The 22,247-nt window shown below is 46.8% G+C and overlaps 1 protein-coding gene across 1 annotated transcript in view; it reads left to right on the forward strand.

Moving 5' to 3' along the window:
- Spock1 (SPARC (osteonectin), cwcv and kazal like domains proteoglycan 1) overlaps positions 1–22,247 on the forward strand; it is a 451,096-nt gene that overhangs the window by 424,193 nt on the left and 4,656 nt on the right. Inside the window, exons 7-9 of the mRNA XM_051194172.1 lie at positions 8,924–9,040; positions 12,420–12,641; positions 17,168–17,230. Of these exons, the coding sequence (XP_051050129.1) occupies positions 8,924–9,040; positions 12,420–12,641; positions 17,168–17,230 (402 nt within the window). The remainder of the gene's footprint in view (positions 1–8,923; positions 9,041–12,419; positions 12,642–17,167; positions 17,231–22,247) is intronic.

Below are 22,247 nucleotides of genomic sequence, written 5' to 3' on the forward strand. Positions count from 1 at the left end.
GGAGAGGATGGGTGAGACAGGCATGCAGCTTGGGGTGCCTTCAGTCTCAGGCAGACCCCCCCTTAGATCTCTGCTTTGTCATTGAATGAAAGTGAAGGTGGCATGCTCAGGCATTTCAGTGGGCCTTATCTGGGGTCTCAGGCCAAGTCATGCGGCCTCTGTCTTCTTACCCTAGACTCAGAACCTGGAGATACCATTACTGGACCTTTGTCATAGACTGTAATGTTGCCTGTAACTGGAGCTGAGCTTCTCTATCCTGCCTGCCAGTATTGCAGCCACTTCTAAAATAATCACTAGAAACTGTTTGGCCTACTAGCTCAGGCTTATTACTAACTAGCTCTTACAACTAAACTTAACCCATTTCTATTAGTCTATACGTTACCATGAGGCTTGTGGCTTGTTACCTCACATCTTGCTTCCCCTGTGGTGTGTGCTGGCATCTCTCAGACTCCGTCCTTCTTCTCCCTATATCTCTGCTTGGATTTTTTACCAGGCTCTAGTCTGCCTGACTATTGGCCAATCGGCTTCTTTATTAACCAGTGGTAATAAAACATATTTGCAGCATACAGAGGGGCATCCCCCATCAGTTGCCTTCTTTCCAAACAGCTCGTTTAAAGGATCATCCTCTGCTCTAAGCCGGGGTGGGGAATAAGAAGGATTTCTTTTGCCAACACAGAAGGGTACATATGACAGTGTTTAGTGACCCCTTCCTAAGGAAGCTGTTCACAGGTTCCAGGCACCTCCTAGACTTCCTACTCAGTGTAAGATCTCAGATCAAAGTTGCTACTAGCGCTCTGCTGCATTAACTAGGAGTGTAGTGTTCTCTTGCTTAAGGGTAGAAATATCTATGCATTGCATTGCTCTAGGCATTGTAAACACAGAATAAAATAACTACGCTTTGTAATTCCTAGATTTGAATGTTGAAATTGAGCCGGTCAAACTTTGGGGGGGGGTTTCTTCACAAATTACTCCTCCCTCAAAACCAAAATTCTATCACTAAAGCTTCTTAGCCTGGGGATTTGCTTGCTTATGTAGTAATCAATAAGCAGAGTATGTTATATTCCAGCACCCTGAATAATCCAGGTTGAACCCATTTACTGCCTGTCTGAAAGCACCTCATTGCTTGTTTTAAATGGGAGTAGCAGCTGTCATTTCTTCAGCAAAGCTTTTATTCTCTGGGGACACCTTATACCTCTGGATGGCCATGAAATCCTTCATTGCATCAGTCAGTTGTATACTGTTTTCTATAGTCATAGCCAGTCTATGCCAGATCTCCTCTCCAGGCAAATGCTGGCTCCCTTGCTGAAAATAAAATTGAATACAGAGTTGGCACTTATAGCCAATATTTTGCATATTCAATAATACGTTTTTGCCTTGAAGTATAAGACAGGCTGTGGATTTTATCGGAAGTTTTTGAAGCTTATTTCATTTGGCTATCTTTCCTTGCCAGATTATTCAAGGGGAAGACAAGTGTCGCTCTGCTAATGCACATTTACAAATGTTGGGAAAATTCTTAACATATTTCCTTTTTCCGAATGAAGGATCATCATTAGAATCAAGGGGGCATGGAGCCCCCTCAAACCAGATTGCCAAGAATAGGCTTTAATAGGGAATGTATCCATTACCGATTTCGTGTTGAACCATTAATTAGTTAACTCGTCTGCTTCCAAGTTTAATGTCAGTATTTGAAACTCTTCCAATGAGTGCTTTTTAAGGGGGATTTTATTAGCAAGCTCAAGAATAACAGAGCCTTACTTCCTTCCTCATTCCCGTTTTTGAATGAAAGGATACCTTCTCGGAGGGTAAGAGAACATGAATACATATATATATATATATGTATATATAATGATGCTGTAGGCACTGAAAGGTGACAGTAAGAATCATGTGTGACATGGTTTAATTTAAGCACAGCCTGCTCTGTCAAGTGAGCTCCAGTTAGAAGTGGGACTCACTTTACAAGGGTCTTCATAGAGCCCCCTTTACAATCACGTGTGGCTCGAAGCATCACTATTAGCCTCTCAAGAGTGGGTGCCCGCTGCTAGCTCCCAAAGTCCCCCAGATCAGAAGGGAGTGGCAACTTCCTGTTGGTTTTGAGACTTAATTCTCCCAGCACTCTGCTTCAGCTGAGAGTTAGGCTGGGGCCGTCCCTGTCCCCATTTACGGAGAGGGAAGCAGGGGCCCCTCCAAAATTGCCAGTTGTTTGAGAACAACTGGTCTCCTGGGCGCTGGCATTCAGAAGCCTAAGGCTGCTGCTCATACCAGGGAGGACTGTGTGGGATAGAGCAGGGGCCATTAGGACCGTGGGTTGTGCCGGGAGCACATGAACCCTGAGCTGGGAAGCCTGAGAGCGAGTCCGGGTGTGCACTCGCTACCTGGGGGCGGGGATGGAACTTCTCTGAAAGACAACACAGCACCAGGACTTACTGAATAGTGTTATGACATGACTCACGTGCAAGTACCATGTGCAGGTCTGGCTTTTACCATCTTTCCATTTGGTCAATCACAGTGTCACTCTGTGCCCACAGACACAACTGCGAATCACCGCCGGTGGTGGTCTAGGTGACAGGCCTGTGGTCGAGGGCTGCTCTGCTTTAATTCTTCCTGGAACCCTGTTAGTCAGTTCTGTTTTATGCCTGTTACTCCGACAAGGAGACTGAAGACGGAAAGAACCTGTCCACAGTCTCCTCTGCGATCCATACTCTGTTCCTTGCATTTCCCAAACCACTTCCTCTCTCTTGCCTTCCTGGTAGCCCTTGAAGGCACAATGGTTTTGGTTGTTGCTGTAAAAACTGAGTAAGCAGCATCAGTGCACTCATTTGGGCATCCGTTTATGAGAGCCGTGTCCTGAGGGGAACTGTGCAGCCACCATGCCTTCCTCTTCCAAGTTCCCTGGCCTCGCAGCATTTCCTCATCAGCCATCCTGTCTGTCGCTCAAGCATCCTAGCTCCTTCTAAAAGCCAGATAGGCAACAACTGAAGAATCCAGTCCCCACGGAGTAAGTGGGTCTAGAGGCCCTTGGGTACCAGCAGTATAAGGTTGCAATGGTGTGAGGGAGAAGCTAGCCTAGGCAGGGTGGGTTAAGAAGGAACCTTGCCTTTGCTCAGATCCTGGCTCTGGGAAGTCTTATTCCAGAGTCTAATCGTCACCAGATAGAAGGCTCAGCTGGACCTTCTGCAGAATCTGCTAATTGCAAACACTCTGAGCTCATTGATCCAGAGCCACTCTGATTAAGTAATTATTCACAACAGCACCTAGGAGGGCTGAGGGAGATTAGTGGGAAAGGGCCATCCCACCAGGTCTCCATTGCAGAGAGGCCTCTCGGCTTGCTCCCAGAAAGAACTTGAGTCTGGCCCAACTCTTTAATTACCTTCTGAGGCACTAAAGTTTAAATTAAATCCGGATTGTTTTCATATTAGCCTCTGCAGAGCCCTGAGCTAAGCATCCGTGGGGCTGGCTTGGGAGGAGGCAGGTGGAGTAGTTTTTAACTTGGGCTCTCGAGCTGGAGAAGTTCATGCAGGAGGCTCGGTCCCCTGGCAGAGGGGATGTGTACCCACATCCCTCCCAGGATGCTTGTGTAATGTCGGATTTGCCATTTTCAGACATCCCAGTGTTTTCTACACCTCTGCACGTGTCCTCTCTGCAGTCTAGCCTCTGGGATGGCCATCATGTCATTCAGGTGCCACACCCTAATAACCAGAGACAAGCCTCGGATATGGGCTAACCTGTCTGGTGCATTTTAAAACTTCCCTAGCTCCTTCTTTGTCGAGACTGCAGCACATTCTCAAGCCTCTTTGTCTGCTCTTTTGCCAGGCCTGAGTGTTGTCTGCGGGAGGCAAGAGGGGCTGGGAAGGACTAGCCGGCTATAGGGGCCCAGGGACCAGCAGCCAGGCTGGAGATGGGGAGCAGGCAATCACCATGGCTGCCTCTTCCTGGTAGTTGCTTGCCTAACTTTCCCACAAGGTAACCCTGATGGAGCAGCCCCTCTCTTCCTCCTTGGTGCCCTAAGCTGCAGTGACTCTCCAGTTTCGGCCATGGCACACCCATCTGCCGTCTAAGTCACGTGCTGGACTTTCCGTCGAAAGCCTTCAGTTCCAGCACATCCTCCCCCACCCCCGTGAGAGCCCCATGGAAGGAGCCACATTGGCTCCCTGGGCTGCTGAGCTTCCTCGGAGCCACCTCTGCTCATTGCAGTCTGGTCATGTTTCTCAAACAGACACAAGCCCACTGGGAGACTGGCACTCTACCTGGGCCCGTCCCTGCCGAGTGCTACGGTTTCCTGCGGGAGGAAGCTGTCTTTCTGCACGTTGCAGAATAATGTGCAGTGGTACCGTTCTTTTCCCTAATGAAACCCCAGTGGCTGCACATGTGACAGGAGGCAGGCTGCTCTGCAGCCCTCCGGGATGGCCATTGTTCTCACGCCAAAGCTAATGAAGGCAAGAGCCTCACTCTCTGCCCCCTCCATCCTGAGCTGCTGGGCCAGCTGGGTCACTGGAGGGGCTTCCATTACAGGGGAAGGCCTGACCAGGTTTGTTAATTGCATTCATTAGTCGGTTTATCCAAGGAGGCTGTGTCCCGTCCCCCACCCCTCCAGCATAGACTGGAACGGGCACCACAGCAGCCTCGCTCCAGACCCCAATCCTACCTCTTAGTGTAGCAGTTGACTCTCGACTTTGTGCTCAGTCAATCATTCGTGTGTGTGTGTTTCTTTCCATGAATACATTTTAAACAATTGCTACATAGCACCTACAACAAGGCTGGGTGCAGGGAAGTCACACCACCCATCGCCCGGCTTACCCAACAGGAGAAGGCAGGCAGACGCTGAAACCCCCGTCTCTTAGCCTTCCATCGGCATAACTATAAAATAAATGAGGGGAGATGTCATTATTTATGTCATCAGCATCTCCCTGGCTTAAAAAAAATAAAGCATGACAGTAAAATCGTAACAGATCATGCAGACAGTTGGGATGTGAGTCCGTGCTACACGCCAGTAGCTGTGAGCTATGCTTTACTGATATCTTATCCCATGCAATGATGCCAGGAGTTAAGCTTCATTTGGCCATTTCACAGATGGAAAAACCACAGTTTACAAAAGGCAGCGAGAGGGTTATGAGTCCATCAATAGCTGCATAACGAGAGCATCCTTCAAGCAGGTAACGGGCTGCATTCCATGCTGGGGGGCTAACAGTTCTACTTTATGCTCTTAAGATCAAGGGGGAGATGGCACCCGGCTGGAAGAGCTTGGGAAAGAAATAACCTTAAAGCTGAGGGGCAATGGGGATAGAGACACTGAGGTAAAGGGTGGCAGGCGCATCAAGGCCAGGGCAGGAAGACCAGGGGTTGATCCCACAGGCCATTGAAACCACAGACTCAGCAACAGAGCAACCAGGAGCATCAGCAGTGGCTGGACCCAATGTCCACTTCACCGCGGCTGCTGGATTGGGAGGTTGTAGGGAGTCAGCAGGGGACACTAATTAGGAGCCTTCTGTGGCTAACCCAGCGGGGAGCAGCCGTGTTGTGGGCAGTGGGAGTAACAAACATTTTGTAGCCAACTGAGTGGGAAGGTGAGGGACATGGAGAAATCCAGGGCAACTTCCAGTGTCTGCTCTGAGGGCAAACATCTGAAGGTGCCACTTCCTGCCTCCCGGACGTGGCATCGGTGGAGGGGAGGGGTGACTAAGAAAGATGTAGTGATGTGACAGGAAAATCGGGTTGCAGCAGAGGACTCTTGAGCAGAGACTTCTTAGAGGAGGAGAGCAACAGAAACCCCGGTAGACACAGGGAACAGAACCAAATATGGTTGACCCGTGGTGCTCACGTGCCGGGGCATAGTGCAGAGACACAGACAAGGGCCCTGGTATTCCAGAGGCCCCCAGGAGAGCGTGGGGGCGGAGCAGGACTACACTGTGACAAGAATTGTCCCTCTTCCTGGCAGAGTACAGGACCAGCAGGCGGGTCTGGTTCTTCTCAGTTCCATTCTGGAAAATGTTATTTTTCCCTGGGAAACATTCTCTGGCTTCCCAGTTCCTAGACTGTGACTTCCTGTTAGTCCCACCATCCTGGGAGTGACAGACACCTTAAGAGGCAGCCAGCCTGTGCTGTGGCTACAGGGCCAAATCTGAACAAATAGCTCTCTGCAGGCCGTCTCCTTTATTATTTCCTCTGGAATGTATCATGCTCCAGACAGGCAGTGCTTGGCTTTCTCCTCACAAAGACCACTCAGGGGAAGATACCGTGAGTGAACCGAGCCCAGTAATTGGGTGTCTTCTATCTGTTTCTGTTCTGTGATCTCCCTCCAGCCATGCCATGGCTCCCAGCTCCTGGACTTGCTGTTGAGTGACACATTCACTCGTTCAAGATTGCACTGCCTGATCCCTTCAGCCGGCCCCAGCCTCCGAGCTCTGGGATGCCTGGGGAAATCCAGCAGGCTTGTGAATGTACAGGTTACCTGCATGTCTCAAGGTTTAGTTAAACATGGCTGACTAATTTATCTTTCGGGGAGTGTGTGTGATTTCATTACAAGTTGACTTGGCAATTTTCTCTGCTCAGAGTACATTGTAAATTGATGGTGTACTAGAGATAGAGGGAAAATGAGTGCTATTAATTTTCAATTTCCAAATGTGAGATTGACTGGAGAGTCCATATCCTGTTTTTGGATAATCACACTACTTGTTAGAGCTGAGCAGGTCAGAAAGGCACAGGTTTGGTCCCCAAGAGACTCTGAGTTGGGGCCGATGTGTGGGTGAGTGTGAGTGTGTTCCTGGGATCAGACTTGGTACCTGGGCAAAAGCAAGAACCTTTGCCTTCAGCAGCAATTGCTTCTCTTGCTGTTTGTGAGCACAGGTTAGCAAGTGGCTTGTGGGAGCTTGCTATTTTCCTTCTTCATCCATCTTTAAAGGCCAAAGGGGTGAAGGAGAGGGGACATGCATTTGGGCAGCTAGTGATCACAGGAGCCTCCGCAAAGATATAAGTCAGAGAGTAAAAACTGCCTTCACCCAGTTCTATCCAGTGTGGCAGCCTGCTGTGGTGGTGAGATCTAGGTCCAATGCTGGCCTGGGCGCAAGGGTTCTGCCAGTGGAGAAGGAATAGCTTGAGATGAGACATGTACCTGAGGAATCAGTTTGTAAATTTATCTGGTATTAATTCACTTATGTAGGGTTACACATGTACCCATTTGCATGTATCTTTATAGGTAGCCAAAGCCAGTTTTTTTTTTTTTTTTTGCATTTGACTTTTTTTTTTCTGAAATGTACAACACTCACTTGCTCTAAGCCTACCTCTCAATATTCTATTTTAAATAATAATTATGGAAAAGAACTAAAACCCTATCTGGCACAGTCTCCAAAAGATCATATAATTTGTTAAGAGCTTGAAACATAGTGTCAGGTTTGTCACGACCTTAGTATCCTGGGTTTACAGATAAGGGAACTGAGGTCCCAGGAAATTTAGGGATAGGCCTGTGGTGGGCGATAAAGCTGAGATTCACTCTAGACAGAGTGACCTCACAATGTGACCTTCTCCTACCAACAAGGTAGTCTCCTTCTCCTACCAACAAGGTAGTCTCCTCCACTTCCTAGCTGTGTCTGCAGTCAGCTCTGTGTGCTAAAGGCAAAGCAGCTTCTCTGGTCACTGGGTACTTAGTAACTTGGTATCAATAGCTGGATACATGTGCTGGATGCAATGCACACACTGAAGCCTGCATCCTAGATGAAGCGAAGGTAGGGATGAGAAACAGCAGGTTGTGCAGAGGCAGCCTGGGCCTGTGCTTTATCCAGGGAGGTCTTCAAAGCTGGCTGCTGCACCATCCCCTGGCTGAAGAGTAGCCACGAACAGTAAAACAGGAGAAGCGCCTGCTCAGTACTTTCTCCTGCATCCTCCCTATCAGCACATCCAGCAGGAAGCATTGTGCTTCCTGGAGCCTGGAGTGGGGTCGGAATGACACTTTGTGTCTCCATCATTGCTCTCTGAGGATTCCAGGGAGAGTTTGGAACTTCAGCAGGTCTGAGCCACCAGCTGTGTCCTCTCAGCACTGGGAGACGACCAGATTCAGTTCCACACTGAACAGGGGTGTGCTCCGTTCCTAGTTCCCTTTCAGCCTTGTGGTTGGTAAACGTTTCTCTAATAGCTGACAGATACAAAGCCGCCGCTTCTCCAGTGGTGGCATCCCACTGTCTGCATCCCTAGCCAGCGCTCTGTCCCTCAGAATGAAGGTGGGCCCTGAAAGGAAGGGCAGAGAGCACCACGGAGTCCCCTCCCAGCTCCCCGTCCTTCCCTTCCCTGCTCCCCGTCCTTCCCTTCTTTCAGACTTGCCCTCTCGGGTCTACACACCCTCAAATAGATTCCACCCTCTGCCACCCATGCCCCCTGCCGACTCTCTCACACCCTAAAAGGGCTGAGGCAGAAAGGGCTGATCTTCCGTGGTGAACACATTTGCCTGTCAGTAGTGGGGAGTTGCAATGAGTACATGGAAGGCAAAAACCAAGGCCAAATTCACAAGTCCGCCTTGTCCAAGTACAAAATGGGGAACCTGCTGCTCCTGGGATATCATTGGTGCCCCAGGCATTTTCTCCCTAGAAGCATGAGCTGGCTAGTCTTCTAGTGTGAGCACACTGGAAGGTGTCATGTTCTCTAGCAAAACTGCAATAACAGGTTCTACGTGCTTGGTGAAAGGGCTGTCAGTCAGACGTGGAGGATGCTGCACAAATGTGAGGTACAGGCAGCTTGCCTGGTCTCAGGCAGCCCATCTGTCCTGGGGATCCAGCTCTTCCCTTGTCCCACGTCTGACTTGTGACAGTAGCACTCCTTGGGGATGGGGCTTCAGAGTGTCCGGGCAAGGAGGATTGCCTTGAAGGCAGCCTGGCCAATGACCTTGCACACCGAGGGTGGAAAGCACGGTGCTTACCCTCTGCTGTGCGTTTCCTTGCAGCCTGCACAGACAAGGAGCTGAGGAGCCTCGCTTCCCGGCTGAAGGACTGGTTCGGGGCTCTCCACGAGGATGCCAACAGAGTCATCAAGCCGACCAGCTCTGACACAGCCCAAGGCAGTAAGACCACTCTGTTCTTGCTACTTCACTCTATTAAAGAGGGGCGATATTTTAGAAAAAAAAAATGTGATTTCAACGAGACCATGCTTTATAGATATTTTAGGAAATATTACATAGAAAAAAATTGTGTGTACATGTATATCTAAATACATACACCCAGTATTACCTACCTATTAACAACTTATGCATGCCACAGTATTACATTGAAGTAATTTTCCTTGTTGAACATGGAAATGCATGTGTGTTGAATGCCACAGTATTACACTGAAGTAATTTTCCTTGTTGAACATGGAAATGCATGTGTGTTGAAAAGTCTGCACGCTTTATAGACTGATATACCATCTGGAAATTCAAACATCTAGAAATATCATTAGGCTTTCAGGTTATTGAGTGGTGTCTTGCAGGAGCCAAATAGGATCCTAACCCTGGCTGTAACAACGTAAGGGGTCTTTAATTGGGACATTTGGGTTTATGCTAATACAGGCAACCGTGTATGTAGCAAGCAGCTTAGGTAATGTGGTGTTTGTGTATAGTGGGCAGCTGTGTTCAACTTTCCCCAGAGACCAAAGCAGGTGCCCCTCCCACTTCTCCTCAACCCTCAAGCTCCTGAAGGAGCCCCTAGAACTCCGGATGAGCAGAGGCCACACACACTCTGTCTCTCCATGCCTTGCATTACAAGGTAGTTTTGCTAACTGCTACAATAGAGATCTCCCAGCCACATGATCCTTCAAACACAGCTACCCTGGCTGTGTGTGAGCATCAGAGATGGCCTGCTCAAAGTCTGTTCCCAGCCAGGAGGTCAGACATCAGTGTCAACTCTGCCACCCAGCTGGACCAGTCTCCGATCGCTCTCCAGCCCAGTGTGGTGGTTCACATGCTTTCCCATATTTTAGGGCAGCTGAAGAAGGGGCATCATTTAAAGACAGGAAGTAGACTGACATGAGCCACATGGTTAGACGGTGTCTCAAAGAACAAAGGCAATGACCGTAGCTTTTGTTAGTTCTCCGATACCCGGGAAATCAATGAAGAGTACTGATAGAAGGGTTGCTTGGTGTAACAACTCCATGCTGCTGCCTCAGTGGCGAGATTGCTTCTCAGAATGCCCTTTACAGGGTGGGGGTGGGGGGGTCTCTTGGTAGCTATGTCTATAGGATGATCAGGTGAGAGAGGTATTTTGTTTTGTTCCCTGGGAGTTTGTATACACTAATTTTCATCTAGAAAAGCTTGTCTGTGAGTCCCCCAACAGCAGCCCAGCCCCAGGCTTTCAGAATAGCTTCTCCATAGAAAGCAGGCTATAAGAAAGAAACCTCCTTGAAGCCTCCAGTAGGTCCTCAGAGCCTTTCTGTCGACAGGTGGGAGCTTGTATACCCAGGAATACACTGAGTCCCCCAAGCCACGGTAGGTTTGATGTCCTGAAGCCACAGGGTGGGAGAGGAGAGCAGAGGAAGGATGCTTTGGTCCTGTGAGACCAGAGAAAGAGCAGCACCTTTGTCAGCCCACACATCCTGGAGGGGCCACCCCGGAGCCTTGATCAAGCCCCGTTCTCTGTCACTGGCGGCTGCAGAAGCCGGGTGCAGGTGCCCTTTTCTGAGAGTGGCAATAGGTGGGGCAGACTTGACCTTTGCACTAAGCCACACACCTTGGCATTTCTTCTGGTTGACAAATCAGGAAAGTCACTCAAGAAGAGGCCATGTCATACTCCCATCTGGGGGAAAAAAAATTAAAGGATGTTATCCTTTGGTAGCAAAATGAATAAATGTAATTATGTAAAAATTTATGTGAAAGGGGACACTTAAAGCTGGCTAGAAAACCCCTATAGCTGGAAAACAAGTATTGTTACTGCTAGAAAGTGCCGGGGAATGTTTAAATGGAGGCTCACAGGAGGTTGCTGCAGCCCTTGTGTAGATTTCTGGACAGATCTGTCATGAACATGTTGCTTCATCTTCGAGTTCCACTAAACAAAGGCCTGCTAAGGTGTACAAGCAGGGTAAGAAACACCCAGCCTTAGCTCATTTCCAGCCAGCGTTTCTTAAATCATCGCATATACCTTTTGCCTCTAGGCTTTTATCTTCATTCTACATACCTTTCTTTCCTCCTTACTCCATGGCTGGCTGTGTAGCTGGGTGGGTGCCTCCTGCTCTCCTCTCTTCTTCTCTCCTCCTATTTATTCTCTCTGCCTGTCCTTTCTCCTGCCTAGCTATTGGCCATTCAGCTCTTTCTTAGACCAATCAGGTGTTTTACACAGGGAAAGTAACACAGCTTCATAGAGTTAAACTAATGCAGCATAAAAGAATGCAACACATCTTTGCATCATTGAACAAATGTTAGCACATCTAACAATAACAGTCTACAATGTAGAGTGGGCAGTCTGTCTCATCCTGACCCTAGGCTGCAGGCACTGTATCTCATACACGGCACCTTAAGCCAGCTGGATGCTTTCAGGACAGATGTGTCAAAGAAGGCAGAGGGAGCCTGGGAGAGATGGTGTGGGGACTCCAGATCTGGACTGGGCTGCCTAATTCTGAAATCATACGGTCTTGCTATTCATCTATAAGGTAGAGATGACGGCATTTCACAAGACTGCTACTTGAATTTTGCAAGATAATGATGTGTACAGTGCTTAGAATCATTTTTATCTGTGCTACCCTAGGAAAATAAAGCCACTCCTACAGACTCAGTGCCCAGAATAAGGTGGGGTTTTGCCATCCCTTGGCTGTCCGTCCACAGTGCTGTGGCTTCCAGAGTGTGGAGCTGAGTGTAAGCAAGCACTCCAGCGTTTACAGTGTTCATGTGGAAACAAAGATTCCTTTAAGAAAAACAGCTTCCCCTTCCCTGGGGAAATAAGAAAGAAATGATTGTCTGAGTTGATTTGGATTCCATCTCCTGCGGTTCCTGGGGGGATTGCAGAAAAGAAGGGAGGGAACAGAGGCAGGCCTTGGGGTGTTTTGCCCTCCAGCCTCAGACTGGGGCAGATGGAGCCTCTGTTGGCTGCCCCCTCCCAACACCTACTCTTTCTCCAGTGTTCTGAGTCTTCATTTTTTTTTTTTATCCTAAAAGGAGAAGCTCAGGTTTCACTATTATACGTTTGATGTTTTAATGTGTTTGTAGTTTTCGTTCCAGACACGTCTTGCAAGCAGCCTTATAGACAATGGGACTCTTTATAACACAGATACATTATCATAGGGAGTGGTTTCTCTTTTGAAGATGTTTCCCCCAAAGTTGGCTCCTGCTTTTAGGAGAAGCACATGTCTCATATATAAAGGGAAGAGCCTGGGGGAGGCACCCGGAGAGATGCACCCTAGCCCCTCTGGGGCACCAGGTTAGGGAGCATCAGGGTGTGCTCCCGCCTGGAAGGCTGAGGTACTCCTTCCTCTCACAGGGTTTGACACCAGCATCCTGCCCATTTGCAAGGACTCCCTGGGCTGGATGTTCAACAAGTTGGACATGAACTATGACCTCTTGCTGGACCACTCGGAGATCAACGCCATCTACCTAGACAAGTATGAGCCCTGCATCAAGCCTCTTTTCAACTCCTGCGACTCCTTCAAGGACGGCAAACTCTCCAACAATGAGTGGTGCTATTGCTTCCAGAAGCCAGGAGGTAAGTAAGGTGGGACCCAAGGCGCTGCAGCCGCCCTGGGCAGAGGGCACCAGGGATCCATGCGCAGGAAGGTGCGGCCATCAGTCACCCTGGGGAACGGCAAGCCCAAAGGCACCTGTCTGCTTTTAACATGGCACTTCAGGAAGCAAAGAGTAGAATGGTGTTGTCTCCTCATGGAGTAATACCTTGCTTTGCAGAAATGTCCTTACTTAGCGCTTGGCATTTTCATCTATAAAATGGGTATGCAGAAACCTTCACAAGGTTACCAAGAGAGTCTCAATGTGAAACATACTATATAAATGTAAGAGTATCGTCAGTCACATGAATTCTCCTTAATGGTAATATTTTGCTTATAACAAAATTACACCATATCTAAGGAATATAGGAAGGGATATCAGGTGTCTCCTGTCAATAGAAGTCAGGCAGGTGAGCCTGCCTGCTGCAGCATTCCATCCAGGGACAGAGCTCTGCTTCCCATGGCCGCCTTTCCTGTCTGACTTTACTTCTGTCTCTGCCTCCTGGGGGTGTACCCAGTGGACCAGAAGTCTGGCTGGCTCTCCACTAATAGTATTTAAATTGTGCAATATTTATGCATGTGCACAAAGATGCCAGGACACACATCAAAAATGTAGACACTCCAAAGAGCTTTCAGTGAAGAATAATTTCATGTGCACATTCATGGGGTTATCAGGTGGATCCCCAGGGGCAGAGCATGCACTTTCCAGCACAGTTGCCAATCCGCCTTCCAGAGAAGGCGTTAGATTTTTTTTTTTTTTTTTGTCTCTCAAAAATAACAGAGTACTGTTTTTTCATGGCACTATCAGACCTAGCCAATATTACCAGAGTGGGGCAAAAATGATGTCACATTTCCCTCTGAATAAAACTGAGTAACTGGGACATTCTTAAGTGTCTGTCTCCCTGAAATAATCTGAAATAATTTTATATTCTTTGTAAATTTCTTATTGGAATTGTGTTTTTACTTCTGCAGGAAAATGTATATCTATGGTCTTCGACTTAGGTATTATAGGGGTTTTTTTATTTTTATTTTTTTTTCTAGCTTTGACTTTGTGCGTTTTTCTCCTGAGGAAAATTTTAAATTTTGACATAGTTGCATCTTATTTTCATACCATATGTCTTTTTACAAGTCACAACGCTTGCATTACACTTTGAAGGGTAGTTTTCACTTGGTTCCAGTAAAGCAACTTTCTCATGCTTTTACTAACTTCGGTGGTTTTGTGTTTGTTCCAATTCTGCATTACTCCTCAATATATGCACACAGCCGAGGAGGCCTCAGCTTCTACTCCAAGCTTGGAGATAACGGCCTCACTGGCTGCCTTTGTCATTTGTTGACTAATCTCTCTTCTGTCGGTAGCATGTCTGATATATATGCATGTGCCTTAGCATGTCTGATATATATATATATGCATGTGCCTTAGATTAATTCCTGAACACTGAGGCCCACTTTCCTAGATATCCGTAAGTGAGTTCTATCCCATTCTATTCACAGTTTAATAAAAGAGTTTCAATCACAGTTGATCGTCCATTGGAGGTCTCTCCTCTCTCACTCTGGATAGTCATGCTTTCCTTACCTCCTGAACTTTACAATGCAGTTGCCCGATTTATTAAAAAAACTTCTGTTGTATGATAACTAAGGTGTCTCACAGCTGGTAGAGTGTTCAGTTTTGCTATAGCCACCACTGTTTCCCATCTTCTCCATCTCTAAATTCCCTGTCTCCGGTGGCTCTGGCAGACTCTCTCGGTGTCTCCAGGTGCGAACTGTGTTGTATGCAAACAGTGATGAATTTTTCTTTAAATATTAAAATAGAATTGCTCCACTTCCCCTTCCTACCTCATCTCTTTCTGCTCTGTAACTATATTAGCTAACACAGGCTGGAGATAAATAATAGCAGTTGTTTTACTTTGGTCTAACATGCTTGTGGCACAGAGCCTGACCTACCCACTGCTGTAGCCAAGGTACTGAGCTAGGTGCCTGACCACAGGGCCATCCCTGGCCAGGCTCCCCTTTGGCTTGCAGGGGGTGGGGGTGGGGCGGCAGTCAGGACCCCATTTGTGCTGTGCCTTGGAACAGCAGAGCATCCAGGACTGGTTGTGAGAAAAGAATTATCTTTCATTTTGAATGCTTCTCTCTCATTTCTATTTTACCTCCGTGTTATAGCTCATCGTTTGACGTACTGCATCATTCCATGAAGAGACTTAAAGGTGATGGGGTATCATGCTTAGAATGTAAAGGCCAATGTTAAAAGCCCTCCCAGGGCTCCCTGTTTTCCCCCAGAGCAGAGCTGTAGATGCCTCACATTGATGTCTGGTAACTTTACGGTTAAGGTTCCCATGACCTCTGACCAAGGACCTAAGAAAAAACATGAGGTTTTCCTGTGGTATTCTCCATGTTTTATAGATGTTTTAGTTTTCCAAGAAAATTTTTGAGAAAAAAAAAAAACTTTCTGGAAGATAATTAGTAGAAATGTTTGACTAATATCCCTGCTTTATTCTTGGAAACATGATGCCAGTGTAGTTTTTGTTTGTTTCATGGGTGATTTAACCACTGGGTCTATAAGCTGGGGGGATTATGTTCCCTGTAGACATGAGTTTGAACCCTGGTCCCAGTTGGTAATGCTGCAAAGGGAGTTTGAGGAATCTGAACAGGGTGGGGGGTGGGGCTTCTCCCCGCCCATCGCCTCTCTCGGCCTCCGATGCCGTCAACCGTCTTCTTGCTCCTATCCACGTGTTAGGCCTTCCGGAGCCCAGTGGACCCCAGCCTCCTGGACTTTAAGTCAGAATAACCCTTTCTTTCTAAGTCACCCCGATGAAGTACCATGGCCAAAGCATCAGAAAAGGAACTGTGCAGGAATCCGTTTGAATTTCCTAGAAGCCTCCTTAGCTCTGCTCAGTGTATGTGGCATGGCCGAGAGCTCTACAATTAGACTCCTCCTCGTTTCCGGGAAACTTTTCTTCATTTAAGTTTAGTCTTTCTCAGCCTCAACCGAGATGTTTCATCCGAATTTCCCGGCTTCGGAGGCGAACTTCCTTCCTCTCTCTAATTTTCTGTTTCTTTCTTCCTGTGTCACATTCATCCCTGAGCCTGCACATCTGTGTCCTGACCCTGCTCTCCCACAGTCTGCTTTTTCATTAGCGCCGCTGACTTAGCGAACCTTCCACTGCATGCTTTCATCTGCTCAGCAGCAAATCAGTTCCAGGACGGATTTTTCATTTCAAAAATGGAAATAATAATAATCTGTGTGTATGTCTTGTTCTTGGCTGCATTTAAGTAGATTTCTATCAGTTTATTATTTTTTTTTTCTTTCTTTAAGCAAGTTGTTTTTAAAACTACTGCCGGAAAACTTAAGAAGCCTGGTAAAACTAGAACATTGCTCTCTTTTCTATCAGTCTGATCATCCTTCTGTATACCATGGATGATAATTTCCACTTACAAAATAGTGATAATAAGTATCTATCTTGTATGGTGGTTGTGAAGATTTTAAAAAGCTGTAGAACATTCTAACACTTCAATAAACGTTAGCTATTCATCCCGGTAAGTACGACCCTTCGTTCTCAGGGTGGGATTTGTCTCAGTCTCTCTCTTTGCCCTGAGTGAAGTAAGAAACACGCATCTTGGAACCCACTCTTTCTCACCTGGCAGCAGTGATGCCCGGTGGTGTAAAATCCTTATAGTAACAGACAGGAGTGGGTGCTGTAGAGAGAGACGGTACAGAATGCAGAGGTGCAGAATTCCTGCCAAACACACAAGACTGACAAAGGCAAGTCATGGGCAAACCATAAAATACCAGTGAGGTCATTTGTCTCTTTGCCTGGTGGTAAATTCTTCTCTAGGGAGACCGCACAGGCCTATGCCCCGTCGTCCACACACTCAGCCGTGTGGCTCCCTGTGCACAGCACTTTCCTCCAGAGGACTCAGAGGCTGAATGGAGTGGAGGGATGTTTGGTGTCCTAAGTGTTCAGGAGGCAGAAAGAAACCGTGATTGAAGTCTGGCTCTGGATGGCTTTGCTAGCTCATTGCCTTTCTGCATGGCCACCGTGTCCATGCAGGCCTGTCCGAGGGCTCCTAACCTCTCTCCCATGAGACAGGAGCTCCAGTAGGTCAAGCATTATGACCCCTGGCTAGTTGCTCTGTATATCCAGGGTTCTTGCCCTCTTATAAGCCTTACCATCAGTTTTTAGCTCCAGAGGACTTAGCTGAGAAGATGTACGGGTCCTCCAGCCAACCACCTGGCATTGCGCCACTGGGTGTAGGTAGGAAGTGTCCTATATTATATAAGTAGCCTCCACATGCTATCTTTAAATGCCTTGTGATGTGGAGCTTTCCTTAAAATTAGTAACACTAATGGCTTGGATTAGTTTTGGATTAGTTTTGTTGCAGTCAACAGCATATGGAGCAATTCCACACCCAGGTGTGTTGTTGCCAACATTTCCACATCGGGGTTGCAGTCAATCATTAGAGATTATACTCTGTACCATCTGGAAACCGACTGTCATAAATTATTTTCTAGGTCTCCCTTGCCAGAATGAAATGAACAGAATTCAGAAGCTGAGCAAGGGGAAAAGCCTGTTGGGTAAGTACAATTCCTTGCCACTCATTAGAACAACTAATTAAACCATCCACATCTCTTGTAACATTCAGCTCTGCAGTGTTTATTCAATTAGGGACAGTGTCTTGTGGAAGAAGTGCCTCATTTCCCTGCCCCCACCCCAGCCTGAGCTCTTGCACGCAGCTGGCACACAGAGGATGAAGCCAGAGGTCAGGCCAGGGCCACCTGGCAGCTGGGTCAGGCTCAGAGTCTGCTCTTTGGGACTCCCTCTCTGATACTGGCTACACTAACTCTGGGGTATCTACCTCCTATCACAGAGAGCCATGGAATGGAGTTCATGAACGTTTCCCCAGCTCTCAAGACGAAAGGCTTTTATATTAGGCTGTTTCTTCTCTTCCCCAGGGCTAGTTGTCCCTTTAAGGGACAAAGCAAGTTGTGACCCTGCGAGAATGTATCAGATAGGGTCAAAGGGCGTGTGCCTCTCTGGATGGAAGTCTCCCACCCGTTTGGAGACTGCTGCTTTCTCCTTGGGGTTTAAGGCAGAAGTAGGTCAGTTAGTTGCAGGAGCACTGGCTCCCTCTTGGACTTCTTACCTCTTAGCTCCAGGATGGGGAGGGGGCTGGGGTAGTCATTATTCGCACACTGGCAAATCACATTTGACCAGAAGGGAACCTGCTCTCCCTCACTGTTAAAAAGACCAGACAGCCGTAGCAATTCAGAAATATTCTCATCAAGCATCCGGAGGAATGTATACTCCCTAAGCAGCCCACCATTTCAGAAGTTAATCTATTTACTTTGAGGGATGGGCACATTGCTCCTAAGGACCCGCCAAGCGCAAGCTTTCTGTGAATGCCGGCTACTCTTCTTCGGGAATTCTGGGTCACCTCATAGGGCACACACCCCCTCTTCGTCTTAACTCCTTCCCACAGCTTGCCTCATGCCTCTGAACTCTTGCAGTCTTGACTTGTCAGGGTAAAAGACATCTTTCTGGCTGAAGGCACAGTGTCTGGATATCTCCTCCAGAGGTTTTATCTAACTCAAGGACTTCTGGTGGCTAATTGTATTCTTCTACATATTATGTTGGGGGATATACCCACAGTCTACATGGAGTTTATGCAATTGCAATATTTTTAAAGCTCTATGGCAATGGTGATTTTTATCATAAATTAATGACACACATATGTATACATATATGCCACATATGTATACATATATGCCACCTGACATGTCTCATTTTCTTGCTCCTGAATGTACTTGATCCAACAACTACCCAATTTGTGTCTTATCTCAAGCCTCCCACACTCTGAGTTCATGCAGACTGATCCATACAAATGCCACCCATATTGCTTACAAATTATTTTTCTGCATGGAGAAAAATCTCATATCTAATATAACAACCATGTGTTCAGGGATATTCAGATTCAAATAAATAAACAAAACAAGCAACAACAAATTATAATCAGTTATAATTACTACCTACTTAGAAAAAGCAGTGATCTTATTAAATTATAGATTAAGTACAACACCTGCTTCTCGCCAACCTGAAGGCTCAGCCCTATTTTAAATTATTCCGTGGTCTATTAGGTGCTGTGGTTTCTAACCTCTGCTGGCGGGGGTGGGTGGGGTGGGGACCAGCCTCTCCCACACTCTCTGCTTGTTCTCTTCCTTGTCAGTCCTCAACCGACCCTCTTTCTCAGAGCTCCTGCCCTTTCATCGAGTGCGGGGTTGAGAATGGTCCAATCCTCTTTCCCCTCTCTGCGCCCTGAAATCTAAGGGTCCTGTGCACTTGCGGGAGAACGGTGAGGCCCTGGGCACCCAGCAGCTTTCCGAAGCGCTGACAGCAGTGGCGGACACTTGCCATTCTCTCTCTCACTTGCTCTCTGGAATGGGGTGTCCTGGAAATAGCCTGGCGAGCACCGTGCTCAGGGTTAGCTCTGGGGGCCTGGAAAGATGACTCTCACTGCTCATGAGGAAGACCTAGGTTTGATTTGGAATACCTCACAGTGCTCACAACCACCTGTAACTCCAGTCCCAGGGGATCCAACACCCTCTCCTGGCCTCCGCGGGCAGCAGACGTGCATGCAATGTGCTGGCACACATGCAGGTCAAAACATTCACACACACAAAATGAATAAATCTAAAGAAAAACATCTATATCCCAATGTACTGGCTGCGAGAAAACCTGACACGCCGATGCTACATTTGAGGAGGGTATCATTCTGTGAAATAACAGTTAAGTTTTATAATGCAACTGTGCCACAAAGACAACAGAAATAAACTCAGTAGAAGCCACAGTGGTAACCAGAGGCCTTTCCTCCATGATGTAAGGATATAGCCCCTTGGGTCACCCTGAGAATTCCCCAGAGAAGATGAACTCATAATCATGAATAGAGAGTACCTACCTTTAAAGAGAGTAAGATTGACATTATATTTCCATGGGTAGCACTAGTTTAGAAAGAAAAATAAAATAGTATCTCAAGTGGAGATAACTTTGAACCTAGAACTTTAAATTCATTCCAATATATTCAAGATGATGATCAGATTCTCAAACTAAGATAATGTATACACACACGTACATTCCATATGAAATTTTGCAAAAGAAATAGCATAATACTAAATCTAAACAAACAACAGCTTAGAGAACATTTTGATTGCCAGCACTTTAGGGACAGAGACAGCAAGATCTCTGGGTTCAAGGTCAGCCCGTTCCATAAGTTCCAGGCTGGCCAAGACTACACGGTGAGAGCCTATTTCAAAACCAAGACCACTGAAACATTTTGATGGCAAGCTAGGATAAACTGCTGAGGACAACAAACGCATGGATACTTAAATGTGCTACATTTCTGATTTGCCAAGGAAGAAAGAAAATACAGACTAAGTTTAGATCTCATTTGGAAAGATTATGCCACTCTGTACAAAATGTCAGGGAATCCTCAATATCAGAACTAAAGAGCAATGCTTTTCATAGGAGGCAGGGGACAGGCACCATGGCAAACACTAGGCACAGGCGTGATGTCAGAAATACAACAGAGCAGTCCATAATCACAGTCGGTGCACACAGGACAGACTGACACATTTCCAAAGTCACACCTATAACAGTTGCACAGAAAATTGAAGGTGGAAAATGCTCCTTTGTATAACATGATAACATCTGGGAAAGCAAATACTTCACCTTCTAAAAAAGCAACACATGTCATGGGCTGCCGGTGTACTCATTACTTTAGGACTAAATAGGCTTTCACAAACAACGCAGTTCAAGTAGACACAAATTGGATATAGAATAATTGAACAATGTGATTCACATTCATATTTACACATGCAATCATGATGATTTGCATGAAACACCTGTCATGGGCAGCCCCACAGACAAAACACATTTTTAACCATCACATCTCAAACTCACTAGCCCAGACAGTGAGAAAAAAAAAAAACAAGATGTCAAGGAATTAAATTAAAATCTAGAGAGTATTTTAAACTGAATGAAAATATAACGGGGCTAACACCAACCTCCACAGAAACAAAGTGAAGCCCATAAAAGCACGCATAAACTTCAAACACATTATCTAAGATAATGAGCGGAACTAGAAAACTCCAATATACAGTACCCAGAAATGATTAAGGAATAAACCAGTGATAAGGACTGCCAACAATAGCGCTTCAGAAAGGGTTGGATTCTTTCAACAAACTATAATGAGAAAGAGAACGCTCGACAGTAAGTATAAGTTAATAGTGAACAATCCCAGTACAGACGGAAGGCATTTCAGGACCTCAAATTTGTCTTTGGGGGCAAGGGGAGCTGAAGAGACGACTCCAAGGTTAAGAGCACTTGCTGCTCTTGCAGAAGACCCAGATTCAGTTTCCAGCACCCACATGGTAGCTCACAACTGTCTATAACTGCAGTTCCGGGGGCTCTGATGCCTCCTCCTGGCCTGTAGGAGAACCGCATGCACATAGTTCAGAAATACACATGCAGACGTGCACGCATGATAAACACAAATAAATACTTTTAAAATCAAGATCAACTTGACTCAGAACTAGAAAAATAGTCATTTCTAAAGGGGTTCTACACTATGTTGCTGGTCTATGGGCCAAACTGAAACAGTTGCAAAATAATTTAAAGAAACAGTGTGTTTAATATCTCATCACTGAGACAGAGAACCAGAGAGCTGCTTAAAGGGTAAAATGCACATTGGGGCTCACAGTTTTGAGGGTGTCAGCCCATCCTGGCAGGGAAGTTTGCATCATGAAAATACAGGAAGCTTACATGCCCCAAGTGACAGTTTCTCTAACTAGATCCTGCCTCTTACTTTTCACCCACTCACGTTGGAAGAAGCACACAGACACAGCCCAGTGAATTTTTTGCTTTAGGGACTCCCACTCAGGTAATGCCAGACTCATGATCTCACCACAGAAGGGATGCCTGGGGCTAGCCAGTATGAAACAAAGCTGAGACTTATGAAAAAGTTATTTTAAATGCAGATTTAAGCAGGACTCCACTGAAAGAGAGGCACTGGGGGGGAGGGGGCTTCCCCAAGGAGGGTGGCACTTAGCTGTCTTTACAGCAGTCCAAGTTACAGTTTTGGTGGGTTCTGAAGTTGCGTCTTCAAAGGGTTGCTAGGAATCTAACTGATATCCCAGTGTGGCTCCTGAGGTGCCAGAAGGATTCCAGCTGATGAGGTAAAACCCGACGCCACAAGCAGCACTTGAGAAACTCAGAACCCCCGTCAAGGGAGGACCTCAGAGAACATCTGAAAGAGGCGTGGCATGGGCTCAGGCCCTGAGCACGGATAGATTTTATTTTAAAATCCATATTTGAAAATTTCGACACATACAGAAGGAGTACCGTCGCTCTGTGGGCAATCTGGATAGAAAATGTTAATTGTGGTGGGGTTCTTTACTCTCAACTGTCCTGAGGCTTCGGTCAGATTTTGGAGAGAGCGGCTGCCTCGCCATCCCATGTCCCCTTGATTGTCCGCATCTTTGTCTACACTGCTGTACTTCCAATAATGCCAGTCTATTATGAATCCTTACAGGGATTAAC

Source organism: Phodopus roborovskii, unplaced genomic scaffold (genome assembly GCF_943737965.1).
Source record: "Phodopus roborovskii unplaced genomic scaffold, PHOROB, whole genome shotgun sequence".
NCBI lineage: Eukaryota > Metazoa > Chordata > Mammalia > Rodentia > Cricetidae > Phodopus > Phodopus roborovskii.